Below are 27,160 nucleotides of genomic sequence, written 5' to 3' on the forward strand. Positions count from 1 at the left end.
AAATAAAAGCATTCAAATGTGTGTGTCTGGTGTGTGTGTGTGTATGTGTTTGTGTTTGTGTGTATGTGTTTGTGTGTGTGTGTGTGTGTGTGTGTGTGTGTGTGTGTCCCAGCAGGATCCTGACCGGTCCCACTCAGGCCCCAGCCTCACTGGTTCCACACGCTGCAGCAACAGCGACCCGCTGGGAGGAAATCGCGCCCAGGAGACCTTCACCTGGGTCAGAACAACATCACAGCCTCCGTTATACACACACTTCATACTGTATAAAAATTAGTGCTGTCAATCGATTAAAAACTTGCTAAGTTCCGAATGTTGAATATCTTTCAGAACAACAACAACAACAACATATAATAACAACAGCAACAATTTGGCTTAGTCCTGCTTTACTTCAGCCAGTTACTGAGACAGACCAGTCGGTTTACATTATCAGGGGACAAAGCAGGTCTGTTCTTTTGGATGATGTGGCCTGAGAGTGCGAACACCCTCTCACTAGAACTGCAAGCAGTTATGATGGGGCCCAAGCCACCCACGCCAGTCGCCCCCGACGCCCTGGGGAGCGCGCAAAAGCGGAACCCAAAGCCGGGCGGCGGGGAGGCAAACGGCGGTAAATATCGAGGGGCGCGAGCCGCGACGTCTGCGGTACGTCGCCGTTGCAAACGTAGAGGTCAACACTTCACCTCCGCGCACATACAGACTACCTTTAACAGTGATATACGGATAGGATTGGAAATGAAAAGTTCAACTGACACGTTACCGCAATCAGCTTCATGGGAAATTAAGAATCAATGCCACTGACATAACCAATCACATTATGACAGACTCTCCACTTAGCAGCAACTGCAATGTTTAATTGTAAAAGAATGTAGCCTACTGGCAGTCTGGCACACGTGGGTGCTCAGTATTTTCATCGGCGCCTATGAATGGTGTTGATTTTGGATTGAAAAAGTGACCGAGAGGGTGGAGGGGGGGAGGTAGGTATGGTGGTTGAAGGAGCAGGGGAGGTGGTCAAGTTGTTGCAAATGGCGTCATAGGCGCCAATTTATGTTTTCCTCTGTGGGTGCTTCGTGGGAAATTAAGAATTAATGACACCAACATAACCATTCACACTAAGACAGACGCTCCACTTAGCACCAACTGCAATGTTTAATTGCACGGTATCGGCGCCTATGAATGGTGTTGATTTTGGATTGAAAAAGTGAGAGAAAAGAGTTGCATTTGTCCACTGAAGGTGGTAAAAACTTTGTCAGGTGGGTTAAGAAGTTTGTTTATTGTAAAAAACCAGAGGAGCACGCAAAAGCGAAAACCAAAACGTAACGTAGGAGGCAAACATTAGTAAATATTGAGAAGTGTGAGCTGCAAGGTCTGTGGTACATTTCCATTGGAAATATCTCATTAACATTGAGTAAAAGGGCCAAAACTCGTCTACGTTGATTATTGCACCCCCTAATGGCCGATCTTCGCCAAATTTGGTAGAGAGCCTCAGAGCAGCATGCCGAACGAGCCCCACAACTTTCGTGTTGATTGCATTTACTGTGGCAGAGATATTGCAATTGCAAATTTCCCATTTAAATGCAATGTTATTGGCCAAAACAAATAAACGTTGCTTATAGCGCCCCCTAAAGGCCGATCTTCGCCAAATTTCGTACAGAGCATTGTAGTGGGATGTTGAACAATGACCAAGTTATTTGCTGATAACATTTAATTTGGTCGATATATTATATGATACGTGTGTGGTAGCTAGCTAGGAAAATTAGTTTGGTCGTCAAATGCGCAGACTTTAAAGATGAACTGAACTGAAAGAATAAACGTTGATAACGTGTTGGTTATGACAAATAAAAATAAATTACACAAAAAATTTTAATTAAAAAAATCAATATAGCTTTTTTTAAGCAACACAAAAATTACGTTTGTTAGTATTAGAACGCTGACAATTTCGATGACGTCAGTGGCATGGTAGGACCTGTGAAGGTATATAGGCTACAGTGCAGCATATTAAATACACATGAAAATGAGTACGGGGAACCATCACTTCTCCGGGAACCATCACCTTATCGTGGTGGAGAGGTTTGTGTGTCCCTATGAACCTGAGGGCTGTGTTGCCTGGAGCTTTGTGCTCCTGGTAGGGTCTCCCAAGGCAAAGTGGTCTCAGGTGAGGGGCCAGACAAAGAATGGTTCAAAAACCCTATGAAAAAACGAGGTAGAGATGATGTGACCCTGCCCGGAGGAAGCCCGGGGCCCCCGTCTGGAGCCAGGCCCAGATGGAGGGCCCGTCAGCGAGCGCCTGGTGGCCGGGTTTGCCACGGAGCCCGGCCGGGCACAGCCCGAAAAAGCTACGTGGCACCTCTCTCTCCAACCCATGGGCCCACCACCTGTGGGAGGAACCGCTGGGGTCGGGTGCGCTGCCACATGGGTGGCAGTGAAGGTCAGGGGCCTCGACGGACCAGACCCGGGCAGCAGACGCTGGCTCTGGGGACGTGGAACGTCACCTCTCTGTGGGGGAAGGAACCGGAACTTGTGCGGGAGGTGGAGCGCTACCAGTTGGATCTGGTGGGGCTTACCTCTACGCACAGTCTCGGTTCTGGAACCATACTCCTGGATAGGGGTTGGACTCTTTTCTTCTCCGGAGTTGCCCAGGGTGTGAGGCGCCGGGCGGGTGTGGGGATACTCACAAGCCCCCGGCTGAGCGCCGCTACGTTGAAGTTTACCCCGGTGGACGAGAGGGTCGCCTCCCTACGCCTGCGGGTTGTGGGGGGGAAAACTCTGACTGTTGTTTGTGCGTATGCACCAAACAAGAGCTCGGAGTATTCGGCCTTCTTGGAGACCTTGAATGGAGTCCTGTATGGGGCTCCAGTAGGGGACTCCATAGTTCTGCTGGGGGACTTCAACGCGCACGTGGGCAATGATGGAGACACATGGAGAGGCGTGATTGGGAGGAACGGCCTCCCTGATCTAAACCAGAGTGGTTGTTTGTTGTTGGACTTCTGTGCTAGTCATGGATTGTCTATAACGAACACCATGTTCGAACATAGGGATGCTCATAAGTGTACTTGGTACCAGAGCACCCTAGGCCAAAGGTCAATGATCGATTTTATAATCGTTTCATCTGATCTGAGGCCGTATGTTTTGGACACTCGGGTGAAGAGAGGGGCAGAGCTGTCAACTGATCACCATCTGGTGGTGAGTTGGGTCAGAGGGTGGGGGAAGACTCTGGACAGACCTGGTAAACCCAAACGGGTAGTGCGGGTGAACTGGGAACGTCTGGAGGAGGCCCCTGTCCGACAGACTTTCAACTCACACCTCCGGCGGAGCTTTTCGTGCATCCCTGTGGAGGCTGGGGGCATTGAACCCGAGTGGACAATGTTCAAAGTTTCCATTGCTGAAGCTGCGGCGGGGAGCTGTGGTCTTAGGGTCTTAGGTGCCTCAAGGGGCGGCAACCCACGAACACCGTGGTGGACACCGGTGGTCAGGGAAGCCGTCCGACTGAAGAAGGAGTCTTTCTGGGATATGTTATCCCAGGGGACTCCGGAGGCAGTTGCAAGGTACCGAAGGGCCCGAAGGGCTGCAGCCTCTGCCGTGAAAGAGGCAAAGCAGCGGGTGTGGGAGAAGTTCGGAGAAGACATGGAGAAGGACTTTCGGTCGGCACCAAGGTGCTTCTGGAAAACCGTTCGCCACCTCAGGAGGGGGAAGCGGGGAACCATCCAAGCTGTGTACAGTAAGGATGGGACGCTGCTGACCTCAACTGAGGAGGTAATAGGGCGGTGGAAGGAGCACTTTGAGGAACTCCTAAATCCGACTAATACGCCCTCTATGGTAGAGGCAGAGCTGGAGGATGATGGGGGATTGTCGTCAATTTCCCTGGTGGAAGTTGCTGAGGTAGTTAAACAACTCCACAGTGGCAAAGCCCCAGGGATTGATGAGATCCGTCCAGAAATGCTTAAAGCTCTGGGTGTGGAGGGGTTGTCTTGGTTGACACGCCTCTTCAACATTGCGTGGAAGTCGGGGACGGTGCCTAAGGAGTGGCAGACCGGGGTGGTGGTTCCCCTTTTCAAAAAGGGGGACCAGAGGGTGTGTGCCAATTACAGGGGTATCACACTTCTCAGCCTCCCCGGTAAAGTCTACTCCAAGGTGCTGGAAAGGAGGGTTCGGTCGATAGTCGAACCTCAGGTTGAAGAGGAACAATGCGGATTCCGTCCTGGTTGTGGAACAACGGACCAGATCTTTACTCTCGCAAGGATCCTGGAGGGAGCCTGGGAGTATGCCCAACCGGTCTACATGTGCTTTGTGGATCTGGAGAAGGCGTATGACCGGGTCCCCCGGGAGACACTGTGGGAGGTGCTGCGGGAGTATGGGGTGAGGGGGTCCCTTCTCAGGGCCATCCAATCTCTGTACGACCAAAGCGAGAGCTGTGTCCGGGTTCTCGGCAGTAAGTCGGACTCGTTTCAGGTGAGAGTTGGCCTCCGCCAGGGCTGCGCTTTGTCACCAATCCTGTTTGTAGTATTTATGGACAGGATATCGAGGCGTAGTCGGGGTGGAGAGGGGTTGCAGTTTGGTGAGCTGGGGATCTCATCGCTGCTTTTTGCAGATGATGTGGTCCTGATGGCATCGTCGGCCTGTGACCTTCAGCACTCACTGGATCGGTTCGCAGCCGAATGTGAAGCGGCTGGGATGAGGATCAGCACCTCTAAATCTGAGGCCATGGTTCTCAGCAGGAAACCGATGGAGTGCCTTCTCCAGGTAGGGAATGAGTCTTTACCCCAAGTGAAGGAGTTCAAGTACCTTGGAGTCTTGTTCGCGAGTGAGGGAACAATGGAGCGGGAGATTGGTCGGAGAATCGGCGCAGCGGGTGCGGTATTACACTCAATTTATCGCACCGTTGTGACGAAAAGAGAGCTGAGCCAGAAGGCAAAGCTCTCAATCTACCGGTCAGTTTTCGTTCCTACCCTCACCTATGGTCATGAAGGCTGGGTCATGACCGAAAGAACGAGATCCAGGGTACAAGCGGCCGAAATGGGTTTCCTCAGGAGGGTGGCTGGCGTCTCCCTTAGAGATAGGGTGAGAAGCTCAGTCATCCGTGAGGAGCTCGGAGTAGAGCCGCTGCTCCTTCGCGTCGAAAGGAGCCAGTTGAGGTGGTTCGGGCATCTGGTAAGGATGCCCCCTGGGCGCCTCCCTAGGGAGGTGTTCCAGGCACGTCCAGCTGGGAGGAGGCCTCGGGGAAGACCCAGGACTAGGTGGAGGGATTATATCTCCAACCTGGCCTGGGAACGCCTCGGGATCCCCCAGTCGGAGCTGGTTAATGTGGCTCGGGAAAGGGAAGTTTGGGGTCCCCTGCTGGAGCTGCTACCCCCGCGACCCGTTACCGGATAAGCGGAAGAAGATGGATGGATGGATGGATGAAAATGAGTAATTTTAATGGCATGGGTTACACATTTGAGCCTGTGAGGGACAGGCCTGTAGTGTCTGACTACCACCACATGGAGGACAATCTGTTTCAGGCTCCACCTTCGGATCGTTTGGGGGAAGTGACTGGTGTGTGTGTGGGCGCTGCCGGACACTGCAACTGAATCCATCTGTTGCAGAGAGGTCAACCTGGACCATTTACCTGTCATGCACTCTCATTTATTGTATCCAAGCACATTATGCATTTTAGGGAATAGAGACTGCTTATATATCGTGTACATTTAGAGAAAATAGAAAAGGTCCTGTGCGTTTTAGAAAATTGAGGCAGATAAATGGAAAATGTGATTGGACGAATTCATCCAATGGGATCGCTTGTTAAGTTAGCTGCACGCAAAATGTTAAAACCAAAATAAATAAAGTTAAAAAAAAAAAAAAAAAAAAGTTAGCTGCACATAGGAGAGTCACCCCAGGTTGACGGATGCACGGAGGATTCACGAGTTTTGCCGTTTAATTTAGGCTAGTGCAGAATTGGCAGATTTTTTCCTTGTGGTCGTTGACGGATATTGCACAAATGGATCCTGCACAGATACCTCTAATAATGGAACTAGCAGCTTTTTCTGTGAGTTGAACTCCCTCTGCATCAACAATGTGCCCTGAGACATCAGCTAGCTTCAGGGTGAGTAGAAAGGGACATTGGATTCTGTTTACAGACCTGCTGTGGTTTAGTTAGCAGCTAGAAACGCATTATTATTGATCTGTGAGATCATCGGAGTCATGGTTTATTTATACAGTCTATGGTCGGAGCGCTAGCTTGTGGAGTTTGACATAAGTGCTTGGATCGTTTGGCATCTAGCTTGGTTTTGTGACTCAATTTCAATGAATGCCCAGTGTGTCAGTCTCAGTTTTGTTGAACGTTATAAAGCCTACACGTCAGGCTTTATTTGTGCGTGTAAGTGAAAATGTACGTGTTTTGTGTATGTCACAACAACGTTACATCCAGCCCTTTGCCTAGTAGACTTGCTAGCATGCTGGATAACAGCTAAACATACCTCTCTGTCCTCTGCCTGATGTGAGCGTTTCAGCGCCCTGTCTCTGCGGCAGATAGCATCGGTGTTAGTATCTTGCCATTGGTCTATCGGTCTGCCCTGTACTGTAGCCTGAAAAATCAGAATCAGAAAGGGCTTTATTGCCAAGTACGTTGCACATACGAGGAATTTGTCATGGTGTTGTTGGAGCATGTCACACATACAAATATAAGAAGGATAAAAAGAATATAAACAATATAAGTATAAACATATACACACAGTATGTATTAATAACGATAAAATAAATTTAAATAAATAGTAAAATAAGTTAAACAGTAGTAAAAAGGAACGCTACAGCAGAGTAGGTACAGTGGCATGAGGAGCCAGAGGTGGGGTGTGGAGAGAGTCAGGGTGGATTCCGGGCCTTGTTTAGAAGGCTAGTGGCGGAGGGGAATCGATCATTGATGGAATGGCCTCAGGTTTCAGTCTGTTGGACTTAACCCTTACCAGTGACCATGTTGAATCAAAATTACAGCTCTCTAAATAGTCTGTCGCTAAAAAATGCTCGTTACAGACTCGAAATCTAGGGGCTGTTGGAGGGCTAGCCAGTTTTAAGGCAGCTAGCCATGAGTTGAGGACTGGTTTCCTTGTCAAAGGTAGCCTGTGGAAATGTATCGTAACCCCAGCTGCCTTAGCCCTATACAATTCATTACTGCAGCCAGGGGCAATGCAGTATGACCCCCCCTAGACCTGTTGGTTTCCGTTTCCTCAGCCATGTCCGTTAGCCTCAGACTGTTTACATTCCATGGCTGCTTACCATGCCAGTGACGTAGCTGATTGTGGAATTCCAACATGACGGCGCCCGTGTAACAACAACAACACTTTCAATGTACTATTTTATCCCTTTTAACAAATTCAGCAATTTTAATCATTGTACCAATGAGAAGAAATAAAATACATCTGTTATATCACCTTTACTCAAATTCCAGTTCAGTTCATCTTTAACGTAGCAAAATTCCTTGAGTAACTTTTGGTCACGTCCATCTGGAGATGCTATGTATCAAGTTTCATGCTAATCCATCGCACGGCCTAGGACGAGTTCGGAAAAGTTGGTTTTGCGCATTGCGCGATATTGCGGAAAAAAATGTAAGCGGAAATGGGCGTGGCCTATATCATGTGATTCAGCTTGATTCAAGGAAGACGTGGATATAAGAATTTCTAATGTGTGATGTGTAATGTGGGAGTTAAAAGCAAAAGAACATTATAGCACCACCTAGTGGTCCACATGTGTAATTTTTGGTAGGTGTGGTCCATGACCCATTGTCTATCTACCTTGTAAATTTAAAGTTGTTCACGTTAGTGTAAGTATTAAATTTAGACTTGGGTCCCATAGGCCACGCCCACTTTGACCCCTCAGTACCCCACTCTAGGGTAGGCCTCAGGATTGGCCCTAGATGGTACCCAACACATTTTGTAAAAATAGGATGAGTGGTTCATCAGATATAAACTTTTTGTACTTGTAGCGCCCCCTAGTGACCAATTTTCGTAAAACGCGTGAGTGACCTCCAGAGGGTCACGACAAAAATGAATCTAAAGTTTGGCGTTGATAGCATTTATTTTGGCTGAAATATGCTAAAATTGCTGTTTTCATAGTTAGCTACACAAATTTATTTGTATGTAATATACGCAATTTTTATCATTTTTCATAAATTTTTTATCAATCAAAATAATTTCTATTAACTTTTTGTCAGGCCCTTCTGGAGATGCTACCTGCCAAATTTCGTGCCGATCGGTCGCACGGTCATGGAGGAGTTCGAAAAAGTAGGTTTTTGATAAATCGTGATTTTTCACGCATAAAAGTTTAGGCGGAAATGGGCGTGGCCTATATCACGTGATTCAGTTGGATCCAGGGAACGCGTGCATGTATGGTTTTTGAATGTCTGGTGTATGGTGTGGGAGTTATAGGGCCAATCGCGTTTTTTCTGCTATAGCGCCACCTAGTGGTGGAAGTGGGTCAACTGTTGTGCATGAGGTCCTTGCGGAGTTTCAGACTAGTCCTGAAAATGGCAACCCCCCACCATGTACGGTTTAGGCTGTAGTCTGAGTTTTAGGCGGAGAAGAAAAATAAAAATAATGTGTGATTAATCAGTAGAAAAACAATAGGGTTCTACAGCCCTGCTGTACAAACGGCATAGCTTTGCTATTGCCCGTTCTTACAGACTCGGGCTTGGACCCCTAACAAGGCACTGTGATTGCAGGGGTTGACAGGTACTTGCGTGCAATGCGTGCCAGCCTGGCATGTGCTCCTTCTCTCTTTGACCACCACTGTAGTGGACACCCCTCTATGTCCATTTTGGGCTCTGCTTTGTAGCGGTCCATAGTTTGTTCTGTGGATTCTTCCTATTCATCTGTTCAGCTGTTTCTCTGTTATCTCTGAAGGTGTTTGTTGTGTAGGCCTCTCTGCCACCACCAGGAGTCATTGTTCACAGAAGTCCAATGGTCACCTGTAAGCGCGACATTCTTTGCTTGCTCAAGCATGTTCATCTTGTGTGCCCTCTCGCTTTCATACAAAGTGTGTATTCTTGACACGATGGTTCCTCTTGAAGGTAGATTATAAGAGGTGTCTCCCGATGCAATTTGAATGACTTCCCTCAGTCCATCGTCTTCTACTATGCTAATTAGGCGGCAGTTTTTAGCTATCCAGTTAGCCAAAACATTAGTTAGTTCTCACTTACAGGCTTCTTTATTCGGCCACGAGTACCACACTCTTAGAGTGTGTAGAATGGCAAAGCCCTGGCAAAGCCCTGTAGATATAGTTAGGGTAGGGTGTTTTGCTTTGAGGTGATATTTCAAAGACAAATTACTTCTATGATAATTAAATTCGGCCTTGCAAAGTGCGCAGTGAAATTGTCCACCCAAAACTCCCTCCCTATCCATCTTGATCCAGGATGGCTAATGGTTTAGCGCCACACGTCGTATACGGTTTGGTGGGTGGCACCATGTAGGTCATAGGTCAGCTGCCACATGAAGTAAACAAACACAGCTGCGTTAATTTCGTTATTTTTTTTTAACAAGTTAAATATTTAAAAATGAACGTAAAAATGAACGTGTTAATTTTGACAGCCCTAGTTTTAATGTGTGAATATGTTTTATGGAGCTCTGCTTGTAGTTCCTGCTGATGTCCACCAGAGGGCGCCATGACACCAGACACCAGAAATCCGGGAACTTAAAAAGGTTTGATTGAACTATTTCTAGATTTCAGTGATGTCATATACAGAACTGCCTCAAACTCTCTCCTGAAAAAACTGGATGTTGTCTACCACAGTGCCATATGTTTTGTGACCAGAGCCCCTTATAACACCCACCGCTACAACCTCTATGCTTTAATTGGCTGGCCCTCGTTACACACCTGACGCCTAACTCACTGGTATCAACTCATTTACAAATCCTTGCTAGGCAAAGCCCGGCTGTACATATGCTCACTGGTCACTATAGCTTTACCCACCCGCAGCCTTCGCTCAAGCAGATACATCTCTTTCTCACCCCAAAAGCCCACACCTCCTTTTGGCTGCCACTCCTTCCAGTTCTTAGCTGCTAATGATTGGAATGAACTACAAAAAACCCTGAACCTCAAAACCCTTATCCCACTAACTGCCTTCAGAGCATGTCTGTCTGAGCTCCTGTCTGATCACTGTACGTGCTAACTGTTATCCATCATTTATGCTCTGTTTTTGCACACCCTTATCCCATTATCTCTGTCATGCCCATTGCATAGTTGCACAGATGCACATCTTCACCTGCACTGCACTATCATATCTGTTTACGCTAATTTGCACAATTCACCTGCCCTTAACCGTTATTTTTTCCCACCTTTGTGGTCACACAATTTTTGCACATCTATTGATCTACTTCCCTATCTAGACCACAATCTGCACTAACTGTATATTGACTATATTGACTCTTTACTACATTTCAGCATTCATATAGTCTGTCTATTCTTGCATATTGTATTATTACTGATATACATAACTACCTAGACCACCATTTGCACTAACTGTATATTGTCTCTTCTCTACATCCAGCATTTATCTAGACTGTCTATTCATATACATTGTGTTATAACTGATCTACTTCACTAACTAGACCTCTAGACTGTTTATTGACTCATTACAACATCTCAGCAGTGATATAGACTCTCTGTTCATGTATATTGCATACTTACTTGCACCTCACTACGTGCCGGCATTTGTAATTGCCCACTTATTCTGCACTTTATGTAGCATATTGTATTTTGTGTTCTTGTACTGTATTGAATGTGAAACTATTTGTTGTCTTGCACGCCTATGCTTTTCTTGGCCAGGTCGATGTTGCAAATGAGAACCTGATCTCAACGGCCTACCTGGTTAAATAAAGGTTAAATAAATAAAAATAAAATAAAATATTTTGTCCTAAACTACATCTCAGAAAATAATTAATTGAAAGCCCCCAACATTAGATTTGAGATAGATGAATGTAAATTGGTTTAGGTTTGTGTAACAACTGTAGATGTGCAACGAAAACCTCTTGCAGGTTTATCCTAAACCCAACAGGAAGTCCCCCATTTTGTATGTAATTTTCTTTTTCCGCCATTTGAAGGCGTCGTAGTGTAACGAACTCCTACGGTTGTAACCAACGACTTCAGTTTTGTATCGGGCAATCTAAACACGATGAAAAGTTATTAAAAGCTTGAGTTTTTGTCCAAAGAAATTCAGGTATTACAGTTTAAAATTTTTAAAGATTTAGGGTTTACAGTGTACATTTCAGAGGGTTCAGAGTAATACATTTAGGTAAATAATGGCTTCCCAAAATTGAATCATATAAGTAGTAATTACCTTAGAGAGACCACAAACACATCATAGTAACTTTATGCTTTTATTGTGAAAAAAGACAGAACTCAAAACAAAACATGACACAAGTCATCGGCATTTCTACAATTTCATGATCACAGCTTCCATCTTCAAAGGACTGGAAGTGGAAGAAGTTAACAATGTTCCTGATAAATCTGTTTAATCATTCTGAATTATTTTATACAAAGTTCATTCATTAGTTTATAACAATAAACTGAAATTTGTCTGTAAGTGTGATCCAGTACAGACTCAACTGATCAGCAGTGAGAAACAGGAGGAGACTCTCCATCCTACACAGAACACAGAGACACTGAGGAACCAGAAGACCTGGGCCAGAACCCAGACACAGGAGACCAGAATCCAAATCCAGGATAAAGAGGTTGAGTGAATGTGGTGTTGAAGGTGTGGAGGTGGATCAGTGAGTCAGAGGAGACTGTGTAGAAGGACAGAGAGCCAGCAGGACAGTCCACATACACTGCTACTCTACCAGAGACAGAGGAGGAGGAGATGGATGTTATTCTCTTATTGTGACAGACAGAGTAACCATCATCAGAGCAGAACAGACTCCAGGACTGATAATTTTCTCCAAACAAACAGTCATCTCTGCCGATTCCTCTGTAACTCACTGATATATTAACATCTCCTCTCCTCTCGACCTCCCAGTAACAGCGACCAGTCAGACCATCTCTACACAGCAGCTGAGGATACCCGGAGTCAAACCTCTCTGGATGATCAGGATATGGTTGATCCTCCTCCACTTGTGTCACCTTCCTGTCAAACAGTTTGAGTCTTCTGTTCACTGTGTTTGTGTCGAGTGTGAGTTCACAGGAATCTGATGGAGAGAACGAGACACAACACAGCTGTAGTTATGTATTTTATTATTTTATTACTTTTGGGGAATTTTTGGCCTTTATTTGATATGACAACTGAAGATAGGGAAAGGGGAGGGAGAAAGCGAGGGAATGACATGCAGCAACTGGTCAGACTGGAACACTAGGCCGCTGTGGTAAGAACTGAGTCTTAGTACAAACCCCAATTAATTGTATTCTGTTTTTATTTACGTTTTGCACAACGTCCCAACTTCATTGGATTTGGGGTTTGTATATATCGGGCGAACGCTCAACCAACTAGCACCTTCTACTATCCAAATGCTGGTAAAATATGCAAGTGGCTGGACGATTTGCTTCACCACACAGCCTGTGTAGGGTAATGTCTTCCATGAGTTCATCCAGAACTCCCAGTCAGCAAGCATGTTTAGTTTTAGTCTGTGTTTATTTGCCGTTGTTTTTCAGAAAGAACCGGGCTGGTTAAAGTTAAGTTAACTGAAGTCATAGAGGTCTGCTAAAACAAGTGCTAAGGTTAACTAATGTCAGTTAAACATTAGGCTGTGACAGACAGTGGCAGAGAGAAACTGACTTTACTTTTGGTTTGTGAGCTCCAGGAAAAGTCGGGAACGTGGTTGTTGTAGATGTAACATTACGGTAAAGCCATAGGCTGACTGTGGTCAAGCCGTCGTGATGACTTCAGAGGTTTGAATGAGTGATGTCACAGTTTGATGAATGAAATTAAAAACACACTTACACTTCCTCAGACCTGGTGTCAACCATCTGACTCCAGCAGGCTCCACCCTGAAAGGAGGAGGGGGGTCAGAGCAGCATGGAAACATGGACATTAAATCACCTTCACACACACATATTAGACATTTTCAGACCGGAGGAACTTTTATAGTTCAAAGAACCCAACTTTTTTTTGTGTTCGCACCGCAGGTGTTTTGAGAGACTTTTTAGCTCCTGTTCCAGTGACTGTGCTCTCCCAGCACAAGAGGCACTTTATACAGTGATTGGTCCAGACGTCAGTCTACGTCTCTGATTGATCACATTCATTCACACACTCTTGTCACAGCATAGAAAGCACATTGGTTTGTGCTAAGCTTGGCTAAACATATACTGGAACTCCGTAGAGATGAAAGATATCCTGGTAATAATTTGATCAACGGGATATTTCTCAAAATGACAGTTTCTTTACCATGCAGAGTTTTGTCCAAACTACATAGAATATTAACAATAGGGAGTTATTTTGATTCTTATAGATGATCTCCTTGGAGACTTCTACATTAATATCTCCTCTTTGTTCATCAGTGTTTGTACCTGAGAGTGTCCAGTCTCCAGAGAGGATCCTTCAGTCCTGCTGACAGTAGCTTTGCTCCTGAGTCTCCTGGATGATTGTAGCTCAGGTCCAGCTCTCTCAGATGGGAGAGGTTGGAGCTCAGAGCCGAGACCAGAGAAGAACAGCCTTCCTCTGAGATCAGACAGCCTGACAGACTGCAAACACACAGAACAACACACAGGAACCCTCTGTCAACACGTGGAGCCATGTGTTTGGTTCGGGTAAGATTTTAAAGTGGCTGCGACAGTTTAACACAAAGACAAATGCAATAACATGAATGCAAAAGCCATTCGTGTTTTGAATCAACTGAAATTAATCAGAGTTCAGTTGAATGGGTTGATGAATCCTGACCTGAGAGTCTCCATTGTGCAGTGTTGACTCTTCAGTCCAACAGAGATCAGCTTCCCTCCTAAATCCTGCAGGTTGTTGTTACTCAGGTCCAGCTCTCTCAGACTAGAGGACTGGGAGCTGAGAACAGAGGACAGAGCTTCACAGCTTCTCTCTGACAGATTACAGCCACTCAGTCTGGAGAGACAACAGGAAACAAGACAGATAACATAAGTGTTTAAATGTTAAGTCTGGACTTTTGGTGATAGAAAATATAAAATCCATTCTCTAAACAAGTTGGAAACATGATAACCAATTGACTGAATGCGGAGTAAAAAGATGTAGATTTAGATGTAGATTTAGCTACTATACGTTGCAAACTTCAGTATTGACGAGTCAGTGGCACAGCTGATGTGATCCAAACCGCTAATGTGATCCACACAGCTGATGTGATCCCAACAGCTCATGTGATCCCAACAGCTCATTTGTTCCCAACAGTTGATGTAATCCCAACAGCTAATGTGATCCAAACAGCTGATGTTATCCAAACTATTCCAGTAACAGTTAACTCCAGTGTTGTAAAAATGTCATTTCATCCAATGATTCACTTATCATCCTCTTCCAACCATTCATCAAAACTAAATCCACCATATAAATCAAAATTAACAACAAAACGATCCATTGTATTAATGTTGTAGGCTAACGTTACCGTTTTTTTGATTCAGCCCTGAAAGTTACAATGTTGCCATGGAAATGGTGGAGTAATATTTTGTGTGATGCACCAGGTGTGCTCAAATGGCTCTGGGTGTGCTGTCATGCTGATTTGAGTATGTTGTAAATGTCTAGTTGACCAATCAGATTGTCTGGTCGGATCTACTTGTTGTATAATCAGAAATAAACAAACATCCAGTAATCAAAGTCACGTGATATTAAAATATAAATTATTTATAGATCTCAGGCACAGTTCATATTTCATTCTTCATGAAGTGATTCTAAATCAGAATAAAATACTTTGGAAACATTCATTTTTTTTAATGTTTCCAAAGTATTTTTCAATACAGTGTTTTCAAAGATTATTGCCCTGACCTGAGAGTCTCTAGTGTGCAGTGTGGACTCTTCAGTCCATCAGAGATCAGCTTTGCTCCTGAATCCTGCAGGTTGTTGTTACTCAGGTCCAGCTCTCGTAGACTAGAGGACTGGGAGCTGAGAACTGAGGACAGAGCTTCACAGCTTCTCTCTGACAGATTACAGTCACTCAGTCTGCAGAGACAACAGGAAGGAAGCAAGATATTTATATGTAACTCCTGTTGAAAGATATCAGAATATTTAATGATGAATAAATCACACTTACAGAGCTTTGTTGGAGGCTTTGACCACTGGCAGCAGCCTCAGAAGAGCCTCCTCTGAAGCAGAGTATTTCTTCAGGTCAAACACGTCCAGATCTTTTTCTGATGACAGTAAGATGAAGCACAGAGCTGACCACTGAGCAGGAGACAGATTACCTGTGGAGAGACTTCCTGAACTCAGGGACTGTTGGATCTGCTCCACTAGAGAAAGATCATTCAGTTCATTCAGACAGTGGAACAGATTGATGCTTCTCTCTGCAGACAGATTCTCACTGATCTTCTTCTTGATGTACTTGACTGTTTCCTGATTGGTCTCTGACCTACTTCCTGTCTGTGTCATCAGACCTCGTAGGAGATTCTGATTGTTCTGCAGTGAAAGACCCAGGAGGAAGCGGAGGAACAAGTCCAGGTGTCCATTTGGACTCTGTAAGGCCTTGTCCACAGCACTCTGGTAGAAACTTGTTGATGTTTGTCCTTCCGACAGCAGGTTAACTCCAGAGTTGGTGAATGTCAGATGGACATGAAGAGCAGCCAGAAACTCCTGAACACTCAGATGGACGAAGCAGAACACCTTGTCCTGGTACAGTCCTCTCTCCTCTTTAAAGATCTGTGTGAACACTCCAGAGCACACTGAGGCAGTTTTCCCAGAGACTCAATCATCTTCCTGCTCTCTGGACTCCAGTGTGGATCTGTCTCAGCTCCGCCATCATACTTGATGTTCTTCACTTTGGACTGAACCACCAGGAAGTGGATGTACATCTCAGTCAGGGTCTTGGGCAGCTCTCCTCCCTCTCTGGTCTTCAACTTGTCCTCCAGAACTGTAGCAGTGATCCAGCAGAAGACTGGGATGTGGCACATGATGTGGAGGCTTCGTGATGTCTTGATGTGGGAGATGATTCTGCTGGCCTGCTCCTCATCTCTGAATCTCTTCCTGAAGTACTCCTCCTTTTGTGGGTCAGTGAACCCTCTGACCTCTGTCACCATGTCAACACACCCAGGAGGGATCTGATTGGCTGCTGCAGGTCGTGTGGTTATCCAGAGACGAGCAGAGGGAAGCAGATTCCCCCTGATGAGGTTTGTCAGCAGCACACCCACTGAAGTGGACTCTGTAACATCAGTCATGATCTCAGTGTTGAGGAAGTCCAGAGGAAGTCGACACTCATCCAGACCGTCAAAGATGAACACAACCTGGAACTCTTCAAACCTGCAGATTCCTGCTTCTTTGGTTTCACTAAAGAAGTAATCAACAAGTTCCACCAAGCTGTATTTTCTCTCTTTCAGCACATTCAGCTCTCTGAAAGTGAATGGAAATGTGAACTGGATGTCCTGGTTGGCTTTGTCTTCAGCCCAGTCCAGAGTGAACTTCTGTGTTAAGACTGTTTTCCCGATGCCAGCCACTCCCTTTGTCATTACTGTTCTGATTGGTTCATCTCTTCCAGGTGGGGTTTTAAAGATGTCTTCTTGTCTGATTATTGTTTCTGGTCTGTCTGGTTTCCTGGATGCTGTTTCAATCTGTCTGACCTCATGTTCATCATTGACCTCTGCAGTCCCTCCCTTTGTGATATAGATCTGTGTGAACATCTGATTCAGAAGGGTTTGGTTTCCTGCTTTAGCAATCCCCTCAAACACACGCTGGAACTTCTTGTTTAGGTGAGATTTGAGTTTACGTTTACAAACTGTTGGACTTTCTGAATGAACACACAACAAAAAAGCTCATTAATTAATTTTGTAAACGGGAACATATTTCGGCCCTTCTCTGAGACATTAGTAAACATTAGCAGACATTAGTCCAGAAAGTTAAATCTTTAGAGAAATCCTCTTACTGCTCTGCAGATAGTCAGCCAGCTTGTCCTGTTTCATTCTCCTCAGGAAGTACAGTGTGATCTTCAGAAATGCCTCTCTGCTTGTCCTCTGCTCTTCATCCTCATCCTTCCTCTGACTCTCTGAGCATTCTGGGTAATCTGGACTCAGGACCTTCTGGATCTTCTTCAGCTCATTCTTCACAAAAGAGATGATGTTCTCCTCCAGTAGCTGGAACAGAAAATTATATGATATGTAAACATCAGGTCCATGTTGGAAGGACAATTCACTGGTGTAAAAAGTGCAGCATGGAGATGATCGTGAACAGAATAAACTTTGTAAGAAAATTTGTGTTTAGTAGATTATTTCCCCGCGGTAACAATGCTTTTTGGCAATAAATCTTATACCATTGGAAAGCCTGTTTAGTTCCCTTTCAAATGGTTTTTGGTCTTTCAAATTTGTAAGGAACATGCATTTGTGGGATGAGCAGCAACGCTGAGTATGTGGGTTGCGCCCATGAAGAATTTGCCAAATGTTCTCTGCCAATGCCAAACAGCTTATTCTTCCATTGACTTGTTTGGTGTTTGGTGGATTGGATGATTGAAGTTTGAAGAAACAAGACATATCGGCAATTTAACAATTTATTATTTCCACAAACAGGAGCCTCAGCAGCGTGTGGAAGAACCATACACAGCCACAACAGCCTGGCACCTCCTCCTCATGCTGCTCACCAGCCTGGTCACACACTGCTGTGGGATGGCATCCCATTCTTCAACCAGCATTTGTCGCAAGTCAGCTAATGTGGTTGTGTTGGCCACTCTGGCACGAACAGCACACCCAAGCTGATTTTCATGCAACCTACATACTCAGCGTTGCTGCTCATCCCACAAATGCATGTTCCTTACAAATGGGGAACAATTTGAAAGAGAACTAAACAGGCTTTCTAACAATATAATATTTATTGCCAAAAAAGCATTGTTACCACAGAGAAATAATCTACCAAACACAAATTTCCTTACTTTTTGTGCTAAGTTTAAATGTAAAACTAGTTGTTGTACAAGTACAGACCATAAATATAGAGTCCAGCTGTGTTTGATGCTGCTGGGCAGACTGACCACTGGGAACCTCTGAGCTCTCCTGGTCCACTCTGTGGAGGAATCAGGAAGAATTAGCTCACATCATGTCTGGTTTCTCATGAGCCACTGACATGCACCCCTGAGTTGGAGTCATCCCAGAGAAACAATAGAAAGAACCGGAGCTATTGTCCCTGATTATGCACCAAACAGCAGTTCATACAAACCTTGTTGGGGTCTCTGGGTGGTGTCCCTGGAAAGAATACTGACTGGGAGACTTCAACGCTCAAATCGGCAATGATGGAGAAACCTGGAGGGGAGTAATCGAGAGGAGCAGGCTACCTTATCTGAACATGAGTGGAGCGTTGTTGTTGAACCTCTACTTGAACTAGTCATGGATTGGCCATAAGGAACACCATCTTTGAGCATAGAAGGGGTCATAAGTGTACTTGGTACCAGAACACCCCAGGCCAAAGATTGATGATCAACTTTGTGGTAATTTCATCAGTCTGCGGCCGTATGTCTTGGACAGTCAGGTGAAGAGAGTAGCAGAGCTTTTAACTGACCACCACCTGGTGGTGAGTAGGATCAGATGGCAGCAGAGGCTGCCAGAGAAATCTGGTACACCAAAAGGTTTGATATTAAAGGTGAACTGGGCTGAGGCCCCTGTCGGAGAGGTTGTCAACTTCCACCTGCAGAAGAATTTTCTGTGTATCCCATAAGAAATGTCAATTTGGTTCCCAAGGCGGAGTGGAAGCTGGGGTCCAATTAGTGGGGTATCACAGACACAGCTCAGCCTTCCCAAGAAAGATGATTCCAGGGTGCTAGAAAGAAGGCTCTAACCAATTGTTGAGCCTCAGATCTGGAAGAAAATTCCATCATGACCGTGGAACAGTGGACCAGTTGACCAGGGTTGGCCCTTTCACCGATTCATGGACAGGATCTCAAGGCGCAGCCATAGGGAGGAGAATGTCCGGTTTGAGGACATCAGAATTGTGTTTCTGTTCTTTGCAGATAATGTGGAGTGTGAAGCAGGCGGGATCAGAATCAACACCTCGTTCTCTGCCAGAAAATGGTGGATTGCTCCCTCTGGGTTGGGAGTGATTTATGTCTCTAAACGAAGGAGTTCAAGTATCCCATGATCTTGTTCACATCTGAGGGTGAAATTGAGCATGACATGGACAGGCAGGAGGTTTGTGCAGCATCAGCAGTGATGAAGGTGTTGTACCACACCGGCTAAGTTTTAGATTTATCGATATACGCTTTAAACCCTTGTATGTATTCATGAGCTTTGGGTAGTGACTAATACTATGAGATAACAAGTGGCTGAAATGAGCTTCCTCAGTCTAGAGATAATGTGAGAAGCCAACATCTTATCAGTTCATCCTTGAGTCCAAGTGGACATTTGTGCTAAATTTGAAGAAATTCCCTGAAGGCATCCTGAAACAAAATGCTGCTATCCACGGCTATCACCTGCATAGAGGCATGAAAATGTCAATACTCGACTAAAACAGCACAGAATATTGGACCAAAGCAGGTCCAGCAGGATTTTTTTTTAACTGGACAGCTTTCAGATGTAAGAATATAAATGTATGTGAGGAAGAAAGATGATAAATATAAACAGTTAAACCATGAATCAATATTATCTTATTAACAGCTTACCTCTTTGCAGCAGAGGGTTGCTCTCTTTTAAATTCAATAAGGCCTTGATGTGACCAGTCACTCTTGAAGGACACACAGCTGGGTCGCGGTTCAGATTCGTCAGAGTCCAGCATCAGGATGGTCCTGTTAGAAAGAGAGGAAGACCATCAGAGAGGTAAATCTACTTCCTCAACACCCTGCTTGGCACTGCACAGCTACTACTATTATTTCTAGTTGAATTGAATTCTTTCAAATGTCTTTTGTAACATTGATGACCTTATAAAGTAATTGATGCTGACTTACTCTGCTGTTGGAGAAGCTTGATTTTTAAAACACAGCGGTGGGTCCTTAGACTGGTCACTCTTGAAGGACACACAGCTGGGTGCTGGTTCAGATTCATCTAGCATCAGGATGGTCCTGTTAGAAACAGAAGAACACCATCAGAGAGGTAAATCTACCTTTTAATCTTCAGAAACAGAAGCTGCTGTAGAAAGTATAAGCTTCCAGGAACACTGTAAAGACTCCAGGACTCCAGTATATTCTTGATTGATTCCTGTTGTGTCTGACTTTACACTGGTGGAGACAACGGTTTGTTTTCTGACAGCTGGAGAAAGGAAATTACTGGAGGCCATGTTATGGTGGGGTCACAGCGGCCACATTGGGCCAGGAGCTTGTTCTTAGCTTAAAACTCTCCTCATTGATAAAGCTTATAGTTAGGGAGTGAGGAGTGGCATAGTTCACCTAGACCGGTGGGGAGGGTGTATAGCTCCAGACACGATGCTCCCTCTCTCTGCTTCTCCTCATAGTCATCAGATTAATCTACTGACCCTTATAGAACTGACTCAGGTTTGTGTTGCACCAGCTCTTAGTAATGCTGTTATAGATTTAGACTGCCGGGGGACTTCAATTGACACACTGAGTTCCTCTGTCTTTCCATCTCTGTTCATTCATGTCCCAGTAATGCCTGCTACTAACTTAGCTCTGGGGAGCTTATTCCCCGGAGTCCTTATGTTTTCTCGCCTCGCAGTTTTCCTTGGGGTGGTACCTACATCATGGTTGCAGCTGCCACCGTGGTCCTGCTCAACACCCTGCTATGCCCTGCTACGCCCTGCACTGTTACTACTATTATTTCTAGTTTAATTGATGTCTTTCAAATTTCTTTTGTAACATTGCTGCCCTGCTAAAGTAACTGAGGCTGACTTACTCTGCTGTTGGTGAAGCTTGATTTTTAAACAACAGCGGTGGGTCTTTAGACTGGTCACTCTTGAAGGACACACAGCTGGATGCTGGTTCAGGAGAGTCTGGTCTCTGATGGATCCTGATCAAATCAATTTGTTAAGAACACAACACAGCCAGAGGTTTGGGTGTGAATAATGTTGGTGCAATGATCTGAGTGCTGTACAGTTAGAGATGGTCCTCTCACCTCTGAGCTTTGGTCTGGCAGTCCTGTTCCCCACTCAGAGTGGTTCCTCTGTCTTCACACTGATCCATGCTAACGGACTCAGCCTTTTTTCTGCAGAGGAAACGCAACATAATTTCTCATTGGCTCTTCTTGTCTCTTCCAGATCACGGTCAGTTGAATGCATCATCAGCTGCTGTAGTTCTACTATTAGTCCACTAGGTAGAGCCAGGAGGCTGCAGCCCAGCCCAGCCCAGCCCCCCCCTCCCACCCACACACACACACACACACACACACACACACACACACACACTTTTGTCTAGTGTTGTCTAATTACACTCTTCCTTTAAATGCAATAGTGTGATGGACCGTCATATGATCGCCACACACCACAGACAGAAGGAAGCAGCACTGTGAGACAGACACAAGACCTACACTTGATGAGGATGTTTCTCCCTCTAAGCAGGTAGGCACTATTAAAGGTACTGTGTTATGACTGTTGTTGGCAATCCTGAGTGTAATATATTATGTTTTATATAGTTTTATGATTATAAGATAAGATATACTTTATTGTCCCTGAAGGGAAATTTGTTTTGGACTCTGTTCATTCCTCAGCTTTACAAAGACAACACAAAATACAGAAAATAAACATCTTTCAACACATACTCTCATGCAACACAAACATGCTTCCATATACATTAGACAGGTACCTATATAGTAAGCACATTAACTCCTCCTTTCATTGAAACTCTTTAATTGAACAACCCTGTTGGCTGCATTCTCCACAATAAGTGTAGCACAGCCCTTGCATAATAAAATATTGCACAACTAACATATTGCCCATCCCCAATAGCCTACGTATTGCACAACTAACATATTGCACAATCCCAATAGCCTATGTATTGGACAATTGTGTTGTATAATGGCAATAAAGCCGAACGTTGAGCCTTAAACCTTTTAGCAGAAATATTAGAGTTGTGTTGTGTCTCACTTTACTCTGATGGAGACGACCATTTGTTTTCTGACATCTGGAGAAAGGAAATAAAGATCAGCTGTTTGATTCCAGTAAATCACCAAAATCAAAATCACCCTCTTTCTCTGGAAATAAGAAGTGAAGTAGAAACATTACATTTAACATTACAGAGCCACAAACTAACCCTGAAGAGACCAAAGACTAACGTGTTGTTAAAGTATCAAACAGCAACTTACAGTTTCTTCAAACAGTCCAAAGAGTTGATGAAGAAGAGTTGATGAAGAAGAGGGTCACTCTCCACCTGGAGAGAAATCTCTGACACAGGTGAGCTGTTCCCTGGAATGAGTCCCAGCTCTACCTGTCAGGAAGCAGGCAGGAAGGGCTGCAACAGGAGCAGATTTTCACAATAAAATGACATTTGGACAGCTGTGTCGATGCTCCGTTACTGACTGAAAGACTTAGACTGTAGACACTGACTACTCATTACACAAGCTGAACATATACAATTAATGCATAATATGTAATAAAAAGTAGGGTCAGCATATAAGATTCAAACATTCAAATTAAAATAACTCTAAACGTGTTTTAATGTGTGAATGTTTTGTGCTGCTCTGCTTGTAGTTCCTGCTGATGTCCACCAGAGGGCGCTATGACACCAGGCACCAGAACTCTGGGAACTTATAAAGGTTTGATTGAACTATTTAAATATTTTGTCCTTAACTACATCTCAGAAAATAATTAATTGAAAGCCCCCAACATTAGATTTGACATAGATGAATGTAAATTGATTTAGGTTTATGTAACGACTCCAGACGTGCAACAAAAGCCTCTTGCAGGTTTATCCTAAACCCAACAGGAAGTCCCCCACTTTGAATTTATTTTATTTTTTCGCCATTTCAAGGTGTCGTCTTATAACTAACTCCGACAGATGTAACCCACGACTTCAGGTTTGTATTGGGCAATCTAAACACAATGAAAAGTTATTAAAATCTTGAGTTTTTGTCCAAAACAATTCTGGGAAACACTGTAAAAAGTCAAAACAATTTCAGGGAATATACTTTAAAAAAATGTAAAAGATTTAGGGTTTACAGTGTAAATTTCAGAGAGTCAGAGTAATACATTTAGGTAAATAATGGCATCCCAAAACTGAATCATATCAGTAGTATTTACCTTAGAGAGACCACAAACACATCACAGTAACGTTATGCTTTTATTGTGGAAAGAGACAGAATTCAAAACAAAACATGACACAAGTCAACGGCATTTCTACAATTTCGTGATCACAGCTTCCATCTTTAAAGGACTGGAAGTGGAAGAAGTTTACAATGTTCACCAGGAATCTGTTCAATCATCCTGGATTATTTTATACAAAGTTCATTCATTAGTTCATAACAATAACATGAAATATTTCTGTAAGTGTGATCCTGTACAGTGTTAGGACCGACCAATTCAATTTATTTATTTTAGTATCAAATCAGCAGGGGGTTAAACATGGTCTTTTAAATAAAGGCCTCTGAGACATACAGACGGCCTGGGCTCCCTTCTCAGACAAAGAGATCAGGCCTACACGCAAAATTCCAAGCCTGATCTACCTCTGAGACAAAGGAATTCAGGGATTAAACTGTGAAAATCTAAACAATTTCAGGGAATACACTTTAAAAAATGTAAAAGATTTAGGGTTTACAGTGTAAATTTCAGAGGGTTCAGAGTAATACATAGCGGTAAATAATGGCATCCCAAAACTGAATCATCAATCAGTAGAAATGTTTCATGATCACACCTTCCATCTTTAAAGGACTGGAAGTGGAAGAGTTTACAATGTTCACGAGGAATCTGTTCAATCATTCTGAATAATTTTATACAAAGTTCATTCATTAGTTCATAACAATAACCTGAAATATTTCTGTAAGTGTGATCCTGTACAGACTCAACTGATCAGCAGTGAGAAACAGGAGGAGACTCTCCGTCCTACACAGAACACAGAGACACTGAGGAACCAGACCAGACCATAAACCCAGGATAAAGAGGTTGAGTGAATGTGGTGTTGAAGGTGTAGAGGTGGATCAGTGAGTCAGAGGAGACTGTGTAGAAGGACAGAGAGCCAGCATGACAGTCCACATACACTGCTACTCTACCAGAGACAGAGGAGGAGGATAGGCGGAGGCCTGTTTTTCTGTTATTGTGACAGACAGAGTAAACACCATCAGAGCAGATCAGACTCCAGGACTGATCATTAGATCCAAACAAACAGTCATCACTGTATCCTCTCCTGCTGATTCCTCTGTAACTCATTGATATATTAACCCCTCCTCTCTTCTCAACCTCCCAGTAACAGCGACCAGTCAGACCATCTCTACACAGCAGCTGACACCAGGAGTCAAACCTCTCTGGATGATCAGGATATGGCTGCTCCTCCATCACAAATGTCACCTTCCTGTTGTTGTCAGACAGTTTGAGGTTTCTGTGCACTGTGTTTGTGTCGAGTGTGAGTTCACAGAAATCTGACGGAGAGAATGAGACACAACACATCTGCAGTTATTTATTTTATAACTTTTGGGGCATTTTTGTCCTTTATTTGATATGACAACTGAAGACAGGAAAGGGGAGAGAGAAAGTGAGGGAATGGCATGCAGCAATGGGTCAGAGTGGAACACTGGGCCGCTGCGGTAAGATCTGAGCCTTATTCCAATGAAGTTGGGACGTTGTGTAAAATGTACATAAACAGAATACAATGATTTGAAAATCATTTTTAACCTTCAGTATATTCAACTGAATACAATACAAAGACAAGATTTTTAATGTTCAAACTGATAAACTTTATTGCTTTTTAGCAAATTTTCACTCATTTTCAATCTGATGCCTGCAACACATTCCAAAAAAGGTGGGACAGGGTCAACAACAGACTGGGAAAGTTGAGGAATGCTCAAAAAACACCTAGTTGGAAACATTCCACAGGTGAACAGGTTAATTGGTCATGGTTGGGTAAAAAAGGAGCATCCCCAAAAGGCTCAGTCGTTCACAAGCAAAGATAGGGCGAGGTTCACCACTTTGTGAACAACTGCGTGAGCAGGTCCAGCAGTTTAAGAATGTTTCTCAACAACTGCAAGGAATTTAGGGATTTCATCATCTACAGTCCATAATATCATCAAAAGATCCAGAGAACCTTGAGAAATCTCTGCAGGTAAGCGACAAGGCTGAAAACCAACATTGAATGCCCGTGACATTCGATCCCTCAGATGGCACTGCATTAAAAACCGACATCATTCTGTAAAGGATATTACTACGTGTGCTCAGGAACACTTTGGAAAACCATTGTCAGTTAACACAGTTTGTCGCTAAATCTACAAGTGCAAGTTAAAACTCTACCATGCAAAGCCAAAGCCATTTATCAACAAATCCCAGAAACACCCAGTTTGAAGATTACATTTCTTGTAGTGTATGCAATTGAATATAGGTTGAAAAGGATTTGCAAATCATTGTATTCTGTTTGTATTTACGTTTTGCACAATGTCCCAACTTCATTGGAATTGGGGTTTGTATATTGGGTGAACACTCAACCAGGTGAGCTACCAGGGCGCCCCGAAGCTGCAGTTATTAAAGGTGCAGTAAGCAATGCTGCGCAAAGATTGTTGATATTTGAATTCAACTGGCAAACAGTTACAACCCCCTTCAGAAGCTCTGCCCCCCAGATTCACGGACAGATAAGTACTGGCCGGCCGGCACTTTCATACAATGCCTCCCCCGTCCCCCTCCACCATCAACTGCTGCTGCCTGTTGCTGATTGGCTTGAATCAGAATCCAAAGTTAACACCTTCTGCTAGCCAAATGCTGGTAAAATATGCAAGTGGCTGGTAGATTTGCTTCACCACACAGCCAGCGTACGATAATGTCTTCCATGAGTTCATCCAGAACTCCAAGTCAGCAAGCATGTTTAGTTAGTCTGTTTCTTTTTGCCGTTGTTGTTTTTCAGAAAGAAGCGGGCTGGTTAAAGTTAACTTAACTTAAGTAATAGAGGTCTGCTAAAACAAGCGCTAAGGTTAGCTAATGTCAGTTAAACGTTAGGCTGTGACATACAACGGCAGAGAGAAACAGACTTTCGGTTTGAAAGCTCCAGGTAAAGTCAGGAATGTTGTTGTAGATGTAATATTACGGTAAAGTCAGAGGCTGACCACGGTCAAGTCGTCGTGATGACTTCAGAGGTTTGAATGAATGATGTCACAGTTTGATGAACGAAATTAAATACACACTTACACTTCCTCAGACCTGGTGTCAACCATCTGACTCCAGCAGGCTCCACCCTGAAAGGAGGAGGGGGGTCAGAGCAGCATGGATACATGGACATTCAATCACTCTCACACACACATATTAGATGCTTTGAGACCAGAGGAACTTTTATAGTTTCTAAGAAGTCAACTTTTTGTTGTATTCGCACCACGGATGTTTGAGACTTTTTAGCTCCTATTCCAGTGACTGTGCTCTCCCAGCACAAGAGTCACTTTATAAAGTGATTAGTCCAGACATCAGTGTTGATCACACTCATTCACACACTCTTGTCACAGCATAGAAAGCACATTGGTTTCTGTTGAGCTAGGCTAAACCTGTACTGGATCTATCTCTGTAGAGATGAAAGATATCCTGGTAATAATTTGATCACTGGGATTTTTCTCAAAATGACAGTTTCTTTACAATGCAGATATTTGTCTAAACTGCATAGAATATTAACAATAGGGAGTTATTTTGATTCCTATAGATGATCTCCTTGGAGACTTCCTACACAAATATCTCCTTTTTGTTCAGCAGTGTTTGTACCTGAGAGTGTCCAGTCTCCAGAGAGGATCCTCCAGTCCCGCTGACAGTAGCTTCACTCCTGAGTCTCCTGTAGCTCAGGTCCAGCTCTCTCAGATGGGAGGGGTTGGAGCTCAGAGCTGAGACCAGAGAAGAACAGCCTTCCTCTGAGATCAGACAGCCTGAAAGACTGCAAACACACAGAACAACACACAGGAACCCTCTGTGATCACGTGGAGCTATGTGTTTTGTTCAGGTACATTTTTACAGTGGCCAAGATGGTTCAACATAAAAACAAATGCAACAACATGAATGCAAAAGCCATGTGTGTTTTGAATCAAC

General features: G+C 44.1%; 1 protein-coding gene and 1 pseudogene across 1 annotated transcript; both read right to left on the reverse strand.

Moving 5' to 3' along the window:
• Nucleotides 1-27,160, reverse strand: part of LOC116055644 — a 47,471-nt pseudogene that overhangs the window by 10,280 nt on the left and 10,031 nt on the right.
• On the reverse strand, nucleotides 12,291-13,739 carry LOC116055633 (ribonuclease inhibitor-like). The gene is made up of 2 exons (XM_031307654.2): nucleotides 13,456-13,739; nucleotides 12,291-12,936 (listed from the first exon to the last, which is right to left on the reverse strand). Exons 1-2 carry the CDS (start codon nucleotides 13,680-13,682, stop codon nucleotides 12,813-12,815), a joined length of 351 nt encoding a protein of 116 aa, XP_031163514.1. The 5' UTR covers nucleotides 13,683-13,739; the 3' UTR covers nucleotides 12,291-12,812.

The sequence above is a fragment of the Sander lucioperca genome, chromosome 24 (assembly GCF_008315115.2).
Source record: "Sander lucioperca isolate FBNREF2018 chromosome 24, SLUC_FBN_1.2, whole genome shotgun sequence".
NCBI lineage: Eukaryota > Metazoa > Chordata > Actinopteri > Perciformes > Percidae > Sander > Sander lucioperca.